The sequence below is a fragment of the Plecotus auritus genome (genome assembly GCF_963455305.1).
Source record: "Plecotus auritus genome assembly, chromosome: 3".
Lineage (NCBI taxonomy): Eukaryota > Metazoa > Chordata > Mammalia > Chiroptera > Vespertilionidae > Plecotus > Plecotus auritus.
The window spans coordinates 122,013,041-122,027,756 of record NC_137772.1 but is presented as its reverse complement, the minus strand read 5'-3'; the positions used below and the strand labels follow the sequence as shown (position 1 = coordinate 122,027,756).

Genomic DNA, 14,716 nt, shown 5'->3' with positions numbered 1-14,716 from the left:
CCTATCAGCAGCTACACCAAAAACACCAACACATTTCGTGTGGGCTGTGAATGTTCCGCATTCCGCATGTCATATGTTCTTAATAAAAGTCCAATGCTCCTGTGAGTATGCCGGTTAGGAGGGATTCCACAGGAATCTTTACTGAGAACAGGAGGACATGCGATTCTAGAAAGGAGAACAAAATAGCCAAGGGTATACTTTATTTCTGGTCAGAAGTTTCTAGGAGATAGCTCATTTTTAAATTTATTTTTATATCTATCTATCTATCTATCTATCTATCTATCTATCTATCTATCTATTTATCTTGGTACAGAAGCCTTTATACCACTCTGTGTCTTCCAAAGAACAGAAAATTGCATGGCAATAGCTTTGCATTTCTGGGCTTATCCTGGGGGCCTGTCGAGATGGCAACCTCTGTTGTATTTATTTCCTGGATCTTGGTTCAGGGGCTGTAGGTAAGAATCCTGTGGTTAAGCCTCTTCTGGCAAAATCTTGGTTGAAAGTCTGACTTGACAGAATGGGTTTTGCCTATAATTTGTGAATGGCTTGGGAGCACAGTGACAAACGCCCCTTGTCAGACCATTGGCCTGATTTTAAGTTTGGAAAATAATCCCTAAGGCCACTAATAATTCATAAGGCCACTCCTGTGTGCGTGTGTGTGTGTGTGTGTGTGTGTGTGTGTGTGTGTGTGAGAGAGAGAGAGAGAGAGAGAGAGAGAGAGAGAGAGAGAGAGAGAAGAGAAGGGCCCCCTGATGTCATGTGAGCACCACTGAGGGTGCCCAGGAGGCCTCTTCCAAGTCACTGGGAGAGGCATCAGGCTAGAAAGGGCCTGGTGCCACCTTATCCCACTCCCTTCTTTCCCCCACTCCTTTGGGCTTTCTTCCTGCATGCCGTGCCTCTGCCTGCGATGTCTTTCCTTTCTTTCTGAACCCAGGACCCTCCTATTTCTCCTTTAAGTAAGACCATGTAATAGTTACTTCCCCCTTTCTGACCGGTTCCCAGGGCCCCGACAGATCTTGTCTTTCCCTCTTTAGTTTCCATCTACCTGTGCTGTAGCATTTATCACTTGGCAGTAAAATTACTTACATTGTTGCCTCCCTAATGAGACTGCACGTTTCATGTTTCTTGGTATCTTCCCGAGAGCCTGGCAATGAGCATGCTAGCAAAAGGGCGTTCAATATGGGTTGAATGAGTGAATGGAGTCCAGACTTTTGGGCCTCAAGTATCCTAATATATAAAAAGCCAGGGGCTGTCATGACCTAAACAACCAGATGGATGACTAAACAGAAGGTTGCATGAGGCAACCAGGCTGGCAGGGGGACTTAGTGAGGGACAACCAAACGACTGAACAGCAGGCTGTGTGGGGTGACCAGGCTGGCGGGGTGGGGGGCAGTTGGGGGTGACCAGACTGGCAGGGGGGTAGTTTGGGGCAACTAAGCTGGTGGGGGGCAGTTGGGGGCGACCAGGCTGGTGGGGAGGGGGCAGTGAGGGGCAATCATGCTGGCAGGGTGGGCAGTTAGGGGCAACCAGGCCAGTAGAGGGGGGCAGTTGGGGGTGACCAGGCCAGTGGAGGGGGCAGTTAGGGGAGACCAGGCCAGCAGTGGGGGCTGTTGGGGGCAACCAGGCTGGCAGGGGGGCAGTTGGGGGTGAATAGGCTGGTAGGGGGGGGCAGTTAGGGGTGACCAGGCCAGCAGAGGGGGGAAGTTGGGGGTGAATAGGCTGGTGGGGGGGCAGTAAGGGGTGACCAGACCGGCAGAGGGGCAGTTAGGGGCAATCAGGCTGGCAGGCAGAGGCGGTTAGGGGTGATCAGGCTCTAGGGGGCGAAGTTAGGGGCGACCAGGCAGATAGGCAGGTGAGCAGTTAGGAGCCAGTGGTCCTGGATTGTGAGAGGGATATCCAACTGCCGGTTTAGGCCTGATCCCTGGGACCGGGCCCAAACTGGCAGTCAGACATCCCCTGAGGGGTCCCAGATTGGAGAGGGTGCAGGCTGGGCTGAGGCCCCCCCACCTCGTGCATGAATTTTGTGCACTGTGCCTCTAGTAGTTACTATAAGATCACAATCATCTGTTTAGAACTTGTTTATTGGATTAATTAGCTATCTATGGTTTTATGCATATCTCTTCATGTTCTCTAGTATTTAGAAAATTCTTTTGAAAATGACCAGCGTCTTAATCATGTTGCAATAGACTCCTTGCTTCATGCCTGTGCAGGGCAAGGGCATTTTTTCCAGGGCCAGCATGGGGGTGGGTGAACTCTAGGACAACAGAGCTATGGCCTACTTTTTCTTCATAATCTTAGAGTACATAATCTTAGAGTACATAAGGTAGGTTTTTATTTTTTGTTTTTTGCTAATGGAAGTTGTCCCCTTATAGTTGGTATTCACGGTAGTAACAGCAACACCAAGGTAATCAAGGCCTTTCCATGCATCTGCAAGTGTCCTCATGAGCACGTTTTGTTCCAGGGAACTCTCGACTTGTAATGAGGAAAAAGAACTCCTAGCAAGTCCATTTATCATAGGACTGCAGTAAGTGAAAGGTAATCCTTTTTAAAACGTGAGTTATGGAGCTTTGTGATGTGCCATTTATCCATGTCTGTGTGGAAAGGAAGAATGCAGGCGAGTTTATTACATACATAGACTGTGCTCTCCCTTGTGTTTAGAGCCCCACTCCCTGCACAGCACACAGTGACACTCTGACATGACAAATTTTGATGAAAACGTTAAGCAGCCCAGAGTTGCTTGTTACCAAAATGGAATTGGTATTTGAACACATACTTGGCAAGCAAGCTATTTAATTATTAGGCTTCTGTGTCTATTTAGACCCACCTTGCTTTCATGCTTAATATCTAATGTGAAACATATTTTCTTGGAAGAAAGCTAAACCGCTTCAGAAATTGTACACCTTCTAGAACTCTTAACCAGGAAGGCAAATTTTAAAAGAAGGATAAAAGGGATCAACCATAAATTTGAAAGGACTCAATAAGAAAATGAAAGGAAGGATTCTTACATTTCTTTTCCCTCCCTTAAAAATGGTATTGACGTGTAGCCACAAACCTTGGCTGAATGGAACAAAATGGCACTATTTACACTCACAAAAAATGGCGAACATGCACAACATTTAGCTCCTAGTGTTAAGAAGTCAATATAAATCAGAAAGAGAAAACCAATTGTCTCCAGACTTCCTCTTTTTAAAAAACTTACAGAAGCTTTTGCATGGACAAATGGAACAAATGACCAGGGTGTCCTAATGTACTTGAGGTCATATTCCTACCGGCATTCAAGTTTATAGGGCTCATGACAACAGACATTTAGCACCTCTTCTCAGCTCCCCACATCTCACATGTATTCTAGGGCCTAGTACTGGTCTTCCTCTGATGTTTAGCAACTGGGTGAGTGTTACAAGTCCACCTGGAAGATACTGGTGTTTGCAGAATACTTAGCATAGTCCCAGGTACATAGCAGGCATCCAAAACATAACCAAGTGTGAAGGGAAACATGGATAGGACCTTCAGGAAGTTGTGGTTCTAAACTCAGGTAGGTGATGAGCACTTGGTCCTATCAACTTGCTAAGACATAAATGGGTCAAGGCTTGGGGGAGCAGAGTGGTGCAGAACCATGAGAGGGGTTTGCAGTCCTTCCTTTGTAATTGTTGTCCCCTTCAGTCCACCACACAACCTAAGGGGCACCATCACTGCCAGGACTGCCATTCTTTCGAGCAGGAGGGAGCCCCTGGCCAGTCCCACCGTTTCCACTGTTAACTGACTTCTCTGTATCACACAATTTTTATCAGACGTTTTGAATTACATCCTTCCTCCTCCATTACGGTAAATGCTTAAAATTACATTTATATGAAATAACATTTACACAAATTCTATTAAAAGCCAAATTTCAGGCATAAGCTACTGGCCAAATCCATTAAAAATGGATATTAAGTCCGGCCAGCGTGACTCAGTGGTTGAGGGTAGACCTATGAACCAGGAGGTCACAGTTCTATTCCCATCAGGCTCGATCCCCAGTAGGGGGCGTGCAGGAGGTGGCAGATCAATGTTTCTAATCTTTGATGTTTCTCTCTCCCTCTTCCTTCCTCTCTGAAATCAATAAAAATACATTTTTAGAAAGGATATTAAGTAAATTAGTTGAGCTGATTAAAAACACCTTCATCAAAGTAGAACACTGGTGCCAACAATAGCTAAGAGTTGAATTACTGATTTTGAAATAGCAGATGGTACAATAATAGGGAGGAAAAGTGACTCCCCTCATTACTTTGCAGGGGTGGGGGGGTCAGATTGGGAACTATTGATGTATTCTGGAGAGCCAGGAAAGAGAGCTGACGGAATGAGGGTGGGTAGAGGATGGGGCTTAGGTAAGGGAGAGGGAGGGAGGCGGGAGCCCAGGTCAGATGCCTAGAAGGAGGGTGAGGAACTGCCACCTCTGCTCATGAAGGGCCAGGCCGGCACTCCCGCTGCCGGCCGCCAGAGGGCGCGGGTGGAACCGGCGGAGGGGGGGCTACGCTGAAAGGGTCAGCCGGTCTGCAAGGGCGGCGGCGGCACAGCTCCGCTCCCCGCGCGTCTTGGTCCCCGCGTCCAAGCAGGGCGCGCAGCCCCGCTGCCCGGATGCGGCCGCCAGCACGCCGCTGCGCGCTCCTGGCACGGCTTTGGCTCCTCACCTGCTCGCTGGGTAAGTAGCGGGCGGCAGGGCGTGCACAGGCGGGGCGCGGGCTTTCCGAGCGCCGAGGGCAGCGCCGGCGATCAGCCCCGAAGCCCAGTGTCGGAGGCCGGCCGTCTTCCCCCCCCACCCCCCCACCTCCCGCAGCAACGTCCCCTCGCGGTGCCCGGTGGACCCGGCTCGGGAACACGCCGGCCTGGCCCCGCTTGGCTGCCGGGATCCTTCCGTGGCCGGTCAGTCTTGCGTCTTCCGCCTCCTTCTGCTCGGAGCTGGCCGCCGGCCGAGCTACAAGCGCAAGGCGTCACTCCCACAGGAAGCGCGAGTAGCTGTGCGACTGCAAGAAACTTTGGAAGGAGGGACGCGGCCCGCTCCCCCCCCCCCCCACCCGCCGGCCGCACGCCCGCACACCCGCACTCCCCGTGCGCTGCCCTTCCAGTGCTTCCCGCACCTCTCAGCGCGCCCCTTACCTCTGTGCCCTTCCTGCCTGCACCGGCCGCACCACCCGTGTGCCCAACGACCCCTCTGGAGCTCACTGCGTGGGCCGATGGACATGCCCTGGCCCCCGAGGCTATGGTGCCAACTTAGCACCGGTCCCTCCCACCCCCAGATTCCTTGACGGGGCAAGACGGGTACCCCCGGCCTCAGCATGGGCGGCCCTGGCACGCGGGAGGCCCAGCTGAGCCCTCCTCCCCCCAATCTTGGGTCTTGATGGGGGAAAAGTAGAGAACACTACTGGAAACAATGCCTGTCAGACCTGCTGCTGTAATGCCCCCTCCCATTTTTTTTTTTTTTTTTTTTTACATACTAACAAGAGCTAGTTAGTTCTCCCCTTTATTATAAAATTATGTTGATAAAAGTTTTTCTTTTAAAATAATTGAAATTAACTTTCATGATGAGATTTGTTCAAATTTGAAAGCTTGTGGAAACATGATTCTCTTTTCAGTGTTCGTAGGGTTATTGTCGTCTAACCCAGACTTTTGTGTGTCCAGCCTAAGAGGCAGTAATTTCTAGAAATGGCAAAATGGTGCAATTTAGGAAAAGATGTCGGGTTGTTTGTTGCAAGTCGCTGTTTGGTGGCCCACACAGGAACTTTTGCTGCCGGGTTTTGGGTTTTGCTTGGATTTAAGCTTTCTGAATAAGGACCTTATTTTCCCACCTCTGGCATTTCTATAGGTGCTCAGTGTGGGAAAATTGAGTGGGATCAATTGGTAATTGCCCACACGCATGATTTAGTAACAGTGTTATTAAAAATGTGCAGGCACCTTGGGCAGAGAAGGCTATGAGGGACTGTTGGGAGCCACCCAAGTTGGCAAAGATCTGCTTTAGCGGAAGTGCACTATTGGGGCAGCCCTGGAAGAAGGGAGGCTGGAGAGGAGTGGAGGAGGTGACTGCTCGCTGCATTAGTTGGCCTGTTGCCTGGAACTTTTTCACCTAACCAAAGCTGGTGGGTGGTAGCTGAAATTAAGATTCTATTTATAGCCCTGCATTTTATAGTGCTGTCCTGGGAATATAAGGTTTGTACATAATACAGTCAACATATGGGTTGAAAGGCACATTTGTATTGCTATGTGTACTGATTTTTATTGCCCTTGAGGGGATATCTGCACTGTCCAAAGTTGGTACTATGTGAAAGGACATTCAGAATGAACTAAAATGTTAACACATTTTTAGAGATGTCTATTACCATTGTGAAGTTGTCAGATAAGCACAATAAATAAGATAGTATCTATGAAAAGTTCCCTGAGAACTGGCTTTGTGAACTGGCTTTCATGGGTTGGTGAAGACAGGAAGCTGTATTCTTGGAGATCTGAAATAAATCATGAATTCATTTTATTGAGCTCTGTTAGGGCAGGTTGAGGAGCAATCTACAAATCTTGAAATCAAGATTCTTGGAATCTAGCTGAAACAGAGTTCTGAGGTATTTGGACACTCCTGATAGTGTTTAAAAATACCTTAAACATTCCCTTATAAGGTTGGCCTGACTGGATATAGTTTATTTTTCCCACAAAGTATAGCATATTCATTAGAGAAAAATCCATATAGAAAATTTATTTTAAACACTTATACAGACCAAATTCACTGCAATTTCAGTTCTATAATCAGAGATTTATTCATGCTTTTAGGTCAGCCACTGTGTGATTTCTTGTGGTTGCTCTATAAAATGAGAGCCATAGACTAGATAAAATACTGAAACTTTGCCTGGCTGGTGTGCCCCGCCAGGGCACATGTGCAGGTTGCATCTCACTCCCCAGTAGGGGGCATGCAGGAGGCAACCAATTGATGATGTTCCTCTCATCGATGTTTCTGTCTCTATCCCTCTCCCTTCCTCTCTCTCTAGTAATCATTAAAAAAATAACACCAGAATGCATGCAAATAGAGGAAAGGCCATGGGAGGACACAGCTAGAAGATGGTCATCTACAAGCCAAGGAGAGAGGTTTCAGTAGAAACCAGCCCTGCTGACACCTTGATTTTGGACTTGCAGCATCCAGAAATATGAAGAAATAAATTTCTGTTGTTTAAGTCAGCCAGTCAATGGTTTCCTGTATGGCAGCCCTAGAAGACTAATACAGTGGGCAAGGGAAGCGGGGAGGAATGCTGATGGTGGTGGCAGTGTGTCCAATGGTTTCTCAGTGGCCCTTGCAAATATGGGTAGCCAGGGAGTTCTCTATAGAGATTTGGGGCTGGGGGGAGTCTTGGTAAAGCTTATTAAAGGTGGCTGACCCAGCTGGATGCAGGCCATTTTTGCCATTGTTTCATTCTCCTTCTCATTTCCTATTATGTGAATTTGATGGCTGGAGCTATGGTGGCCTTCTTGTGACCATCAGGTGACTTTGACGGAAGCCAGTGATAAGTATGGTAGAGCAGAAAGGATAGTGAGCACCTGGGTGCCAGATGGGTGTGGAGCACCATGCTAGTAGCCCTATATCACCTATTACCAGACGTGTATTGCCCGACATTAAAAATAAACCTCTGTCTTATTTAAGCACCAATTATCTGGGTTGTCTATTAATCCTAATTGGTACTTCTGTGTACCAATTAATAGAATATCTTTCTTATCTCTGTTTCTGCTCTGTATGGGTCAAGATTGTATGTCTTAGTACTTACCAAAATTAAGGATAATTTTTATTCTGAGCCAGATCTTGCTCAGGTTCCTTTTACTGTAGTGAGCCAGACATTTAGAACATCAAGAGTCAGACCTAACTCTGGGCTTTTTTGGCATTTTTAAATTTTTGATTTTTAAGATCTTTTATTTCTAAGGTAATACACAGACATTACTGGCACAGAGTTTAACAATCTGGATGGATTTGTTGTCGTTTGGGTAGCCTAGGACCCCCAAGTTGGCCTGGCCCCCTTGGTCATGAATTTGATCCAAGGGAGTTTGCCTATAGCCAATACTCAAGTTCTTTGGGCTAGGGTTGGGGGGCAGTGGGATGGGAGGTGGAAAGAGCCTTTTTCAAATGGAGGTGGAATGGGGAGGAAATGTTGAGACTTTTTGTTATCTTCCTTTCTGGCAAATGTGTGGGCGTACAACCTGAGCAAGTCCCTATAACTGACCTCATTCAGAACACAAAGGGCTGAGTTTATACTTTCTCATTAGAAACATATACTAGTAAAGCAAGCATAATATCTAGGCACAAAGGGATTACTTATGGGGAATTGGCAAATGTTACAAGTTTTGCCTCGTAGCATTAAGTGTTATCCATCTTTGTTGTTGCACAGATTCTTGCTTAAGAATTATATACAGGAGTGTTAATTCCATCTCTCCCAATAGAAAGGAAAAGTGAGTGTTGGGATTCATCAGACCCATTATTGATCCAGAGGCTTCTTTAATACCCTATTTCAAAGCTCTGTTCACTAAGCCCTCTTAAAGAAACCTGATTCAGCGTTGATTTGGACTACTAAAGGTTAACAATTTAAAAGTGGTATTAAAATAGTAGGAAAAACTGTACTCAAAGTTTCTTCCATTTATTCAAAAAGGGTTGAATACCTACTATATATCAAGGATTGGGGGATATTGCAGAAAGAAGACAGATCTAGTTCCTCTCCAGCCTCATGGAGCTTGGAGTCTTGAAGGGAAGGTGACATTAAGTACTAACTACGCTGGAAACTACATAATTGCAGCTGTACTCAGTGCTGTGGCAGGAATTCATTCAGGGAGATGTGTGGCTTTAGCAGGGAGTCTACGTACAGCAGTGGTTCTCAACAGGGGGCAATCTCAGGGATGGAGATGGTGAGGGTGGTCCCGGAATGCTTGTCCTTGCCTAGAGACTTTGGGGCTATCATGGGGTGGTTTGTCAAGGAGTCCTACTGGCATCTGGAGTCAGGGGTGTTGTTGAACCGAGCAATACAGAGGACACCCCTCCCCCAAAGAATCAGCTATCTGGTCCAAAGTGTCAGTAGTGCCATTGAGAAACCTTGGAGGAAGGGCTCAAGAAAGGCTTCCTAGAGAACTCAGAACTGAAGGGGAAGCAGTAGTCAGTGGAGGGAGGAAGGGAGCAGGTCAGGTAGGGGGGAAAGCTTGGTGCTGGAGGAATGGAGTGAGAAGGGACTGGTCTGGAGAAGCTGGGAAGACCAGTAGGGGACTGGTTATGCAGGGTCTTGGAGACCAGGGTGAGCATTTTGGACTGTGTCCCTAGCCTAGAGCAAAGGGAAGTTGCTGAAGGGCTGTCATAGGGAGTGACACATTTGACTTCCCTTGTAAGAAGTTCCTCTGGTTGACCTGTAGAACAGGGATTAGAGGAGGCTGATGTGGATGTGGAGAACCAATGAGGAGGCTGCTAGACTCACTATATGAGAGATGATTAGGACTCCCTAAGATACAGTGATTGATAGGTGCAGCGGGTACAGGGATAGCCACCTACAGAAAGAGTGGGGTCAGGGAGGAGTCAAAGGTTTCTGTCCTGAGCCGTGGGCAGAGAGGGGTGCTGTTTACTGGTACGGGCAGTAGTGGAGAAGGACTGGATTTAAAAAAAAAAATTTATTATAGTTAATGTATAAATAAAATTTATCACTTTAATCACTTGTAAGTTACAGTTTTTTGGTCATTACTCAGTCATTTTTCTAAAATTTACTTTTAGGGGTGGTGAGGATGATGAACTCAGCTTGGACAAGTTGAGGGTGTGTGTGAGATGTTCAGGTACCATGTCAGATGGGCAGTTAGATCTGTGGGTCTGGAACTCAGAGAAGAGATTGGCTGGAGAGAGATGATTTGGGGGCAATTTGAATAGATTTTTTTTTTTTTTTTTTTTTAAGAGGAGAGCCTTGATTGAGAAGTCAATTTATTTAAGCCTTTTTCAAATTGTATGTGCACCAAAAGATTTGGTAGAAGTTGGAGAGGAAAGTCTTTATCTGTATGATGTAAAGCTACAGGTTTAGGGGAAAAATGCATAAAAGTATCATCAAATAAGTTTTGAGTATATTCAAGTGTAGCAGTGCCATTTTTTCCCCAGGGGAGTGACTTATTTTTGCTCCTAAAAGAATATTTTATGACCTGAAAAGGTGTTATGATTTAGTTTACATCGTTGCTTCCTGTGAGGAACTCAAGGCTCTTTACACATCACATTTCATTTATCTTCTCGAGATCCTGAGGGTATTGACGCAGAAGCTTGCTTTTTCATTTATGAAATGAAGGGAGGAAATGCAGGTAAGGAAAAATGTCCAGGGCTTGTTGTGAAAATAGCCCCAGTCATTTCCCTTAGGGGCCTGTCCAACTGTTCATCCCAGTGTGTGTCAACCTTTCGCACACACAAGAATCACCTCAGTGTCCTAAAGAGTCCCCTTCAGGGTCCCCTGTTAAAATACAGATTCCTGGGTTCCAGATCTTTCTGATTCAAAAGATCTGAAATGAGGCCTGTGGATCTGCATTTCCAGTAAGGCCCCAGGTGAACTGTATATGCTGGCAGGTGCAGGAACCTTGCCTGGGCTACCTAGGCCCAGGTATGTAAACTAGATGACTGCTAGTGGCTTTGTCTTAAATGATACTAGGGGCTGTTTTGGAGACAGCAACATATGGAATCGAGGCTCAATACTCAGCAGTCAGGCATTTTGCCTACTGGGGCGGAAAAACAGAACCTCTTGAATTCAAACTAAGAAGACTTTCTCTGGTTCCAGCATCATTTGGCAGATTTTCAAGTGCTTCTGGAGGGAATATCATGTGTGTGTCATAAGTCTCTAAAACTAGGGAGTGGGTTGTTACAGCAAAGATTTTTCAACACCAGACAAGTAAGTTCCTATAGGCATTAGAATGTCATAGACTGTGGCTACTATGGAGTCAGTGGTCCTGATGGGTATATTTAAAACCTACTTTTTGTATGTCAAAAAATAAGATAACCAAAATTTAAGTATAGATTGTATTTTTATAAGTTAGCCTGACAGTTAATGGTTCAGTAATATTCCTGCAATGTGAAGGAATTATACAAAGTGCTGATGTCCTGTGTTTTGATCTTTGCTCTTTTGGGCCTCCTTGGCGTGTTCTGGAGCAGGTTGTGTGACCTGGGACTGCTCTGCCCCTTACCTATAACTCAGCCTGTTTGAGTTGGAATTTTCTTCTTTTCATATCCTGAGTGGAACATGGGTTCTTACATCATTTGTATAAATGAGATATGACTCAAAGAAACAAATGAACTTTTTCTTTCTAAAATATATGGTTATTTCCTACATATTTTCTTCCTATTTCCTGTCCTTCCTGTAAATATGTTTGCCCTATGGCACATAGACTCTACTGATCCTGGCAAACTTTGTCACCAAGTGATTTTTTCCCCTCTGACTTCTTCCATAAAACAGGAGATGTGTTTCAGATGTGTTTCAAGTTGGGGTAAGTAATGATCTCAGAAGATGATGGATGTCATATCTGTACACTCTTTGCCATCCTTGTGTGGGAGCCAGGCCTCCTCTCATTCCTTCTCTGAAAAGGCTGAATCACTGTAAGTGTGGTAGAACCCATGGAATGGGCAAAGGGGTTCCCTGACCCTAAATGTTGTCCAGTTCTCTACTTGCCCTGCCTGGTAGCAGAATTGTGCTGGCATCGCCCCCAATCCAACATATCCCTTTTCCTAAGAGTTTGCTGTTGGCATCTGAGCAAAAGGCTCAGTGGCTTTTCCCATCGGACAGATCCTGTCCTGAACTTGAACATGTACTAGTGATTAACCTGTTTCATTCTTGTTTGACCCCTCCCCCCCTTTACAGAAAGGGAGGCAGAGGCTTCGAGGGGCCAAGTCACTGGTCCCATATTGCTTAGCTATTAAGCAGCAGAACCTGGATTGGATCCCAGGTGGCATGAGTCTAATAGACTCTGTGACTCTGACCAGTGACCTCATGGTACAGCAGGCCTGGAGCCGAAGTCTCCTGTGCTTTGGTGTCTTTCCATTGTACGTAGGAATCACCTATGCTCACATCTCTCTCACAATCCTTGTGGACCCTCCCTTCCCCACCCATATCCACTCCTAGGATCTTGTCTCTAAGCTTGTCCATTCTGCTTCTTTAGTATCCCAACACTTGCTCTTGCTCACAATCCTACTGTACCCAGCACTGCCTCACTTTAAGTCAGTCCCTTATCTCTCACTGCCTGGCTTAATTAGCTTCCCAGATGGTGTATTTGTGTCTTTTTATGTCCTCCCCATAGCGCACCCACACAGCACCTCTAGAAAGCTGTCTAAGGCACATTTCAACACAGCACTTGCCTTCTTAAAAAGCTTCCGTGGTGCTCAGAATACAACTAGACTCCCCAACACCAATCCCCTTTGTGACATGGCCCCTGCCATCTCCAGCCTCATCTCATCCATGCCCAGCCACTCCCTCCCCTCAGGTGTCCATGCTCTGGAGACTCTGGACTGTTGGCAGTACTTTGTATGCAGAAGCCTGTTTCCAGGCCTCCTTGCTCTTGTCCTTGAAGTCTCTGTGTCCTGGACGTTACTTTCTTAAGTCCTGAGCTTCCCAGTCTAGAAGCCTCTTTTACCTCTGCCACCCTCCTTGGGTGAGGTGCCCTCTCTCCACCTATGCTGCCATCAGGATAGCTGCCATCAGAGCCACACTTCTGTGCTTGGCATTGATGGAGGGACTTGTCTCCTGTTAAACCACGAGCTCCCTGGAGAGATGCTCATCCCTCCTCTTCTCCACTCCCAGCATCATGTGTGGCTTAGAATGCCCACGTGGCCACTTTTTAATTTTCTGTTGAACAGTTGAAAATATAAATTCATAGTGAGAATGATAATAGCTGCTATTACCCAGAGCACTTTGCAAGTGCCAGGCCCTGTTCCAGGAACAGTACACATGCTAAACTATGTGACCCTCAGCCACTGCCTGCAGTGGTTCTGTCCCCAGCCCATGGAGAGTGACAGGGTGCTCCATCCTGTGCTTGGGCGTGGATGGATGGAGCTGCTACCCAGTACGTCCACAAGCTCAGGGACAGTGGATTCGTCTGAGGATGAAGGAAGGGCAGGTTCTGCCCACTGTGGCTGAGCTAGAGTTTTGTTTGTTTCTGTTCCCTCTGCTGCCATGGATTATCTTCAAAGCAGGTAATTAGAACAAAATAAATTGGCTGAAGACTGTGCATCCTGGAGTTTACCGCCCCCTTTGGAAGACCTGGAATGAAACCTGGAAAACTCCAAGGAACTGAGCTGTGGGGGCGGAGATGTGCTGGGTGAGATGTTTCATAAATAGGTCACAGGAAAGAAAGTAAAGCCCCAAAGGCTGCCTCTCACAGTGTGTTAAGTGTGCAACCCTGAGCCCTGCGGGGGGGGGGGGGGGGGACTGGCCACTGCCAGCTTCTGGGTGTGCTGTGAGAGGTCCTGATGGCAGATCCAGGGGCATGTGGTTTTCTTCCTCCTCTTGGCTTGTTTGCAGGGCACACCCACACCTAGACACGCCCAGACTGATAGTGTTACCATCTTCACCACCAGCAGCAAGGCCATAACCACCCACTGGGCTTGTCATCCATGCCCAGCCATCCTTAACTCACTTAATCCTGGCAGCACCCCTGGAGGTGTCAGTTATCTATCTATCTATCTATCTATCTATCTATCTATCTATCATCTATCTATCTATCTATCTATTTAATTAATTTTCATTTGGTTTCTGTGATAGATACTACTTGGAGAGTTTGGGAGGACAGATTGGGGAATAGGAATAAAACAGAGCAAGGAGTTAGGAGGAACACTCATCTTTCCTGCGTGGGCATGGGGTCCCCTGCTCCCTCCCAGGAACAAGAAGAGATAGTTGATTAGTGTTGGTTAAATGCAGTGCAATTAATTCCTCTCCAGTTTTCTTAGGGAGCCCATAAATCTTTGTCCCAGGTTCGTTGTAAAATATTGATTTATTTCTCAGGATGGGTGTGCTAACACATTTGTTGGCTTGAATTATTTAAAGTTATAACATAAAGGGTCTTACTTCTTTGCCCTGATTTGCACTTTACATATAGTTTCCTGTAACAATTCAGAGAAATTCATGTCGGAAATTGTAAAGGGAAAATTACTTTTAAAGAGCAGTTTGACATATAAGAACATTAGTAACCTTGCAGTATTTCTCCTACTGTACTGTGCCTTCAGGCCAGGCTTTCCAGAATATTTTTCCCCATTGAATCTGGAAATTTGTGAGAGGCCAAACATCACACACACACACACACACACACACACACACACACACACACGGCCCCCAGGGTGCCCCCTTCTTTGCTGGAGTCCTGGCACTTTCCTCTTCCTGCTCCCGGACCCCAGGCAGAAGGTGTTAAACTGCAACCCTGAGCTCTGGTTTGAGGTATCTGAGGTGCCAGATGATTTCTCCCTTGCTACTTTTTCTCACTTTCCTCCTCTATTTGTACATTTCTCCTTCATTTCCTCCAGCTGTAGATTTCATTGTAGGAATTCTATAAATGATTCATCATATTATAAAACTGTGTTTAATAATGGTATAGTGTATTCTGTCTTCCAAATGCATTTGGTTCTTTGATGAGTTCTTTGTTTTATTTAGATTATGGAAGCAAAGATAAAACCAATTAGTATTTTTTTTTTCCACATTCATCTAATAGTGATGATTTTGCAATGTGATTTGATCTTATG

General features: G+C 46.3%; 1 protein-coding gene across 2 annotated transcripts in view; it reads left to right on the top strand.

The window, feature by feature from the left end:
- The first annotated feature begins 4,487 nt into the window (after nt 1-4,487).
- Nucleotides 4,488-14,716, top strand: part of B3GLCT (beta 3-glucosyltransferase) — a 179,847-nt gene continuing 169,618 nt past the window's right edge. For both annotated transcript variants that reach the window (XM_080658983.1, XM_080658984.1), the window contains exon 1: nt 4,488-4,675. In XM_080658983.1, the coding sequence (XP_080515109.1) occupies nt 4,612-4,675 (64 nt within the window). In that variant the 5' untranslated portion in view covers nt 4,488-4,611. The remainder of the gene's footprint in view (nt 4,676-14,716) is intronic.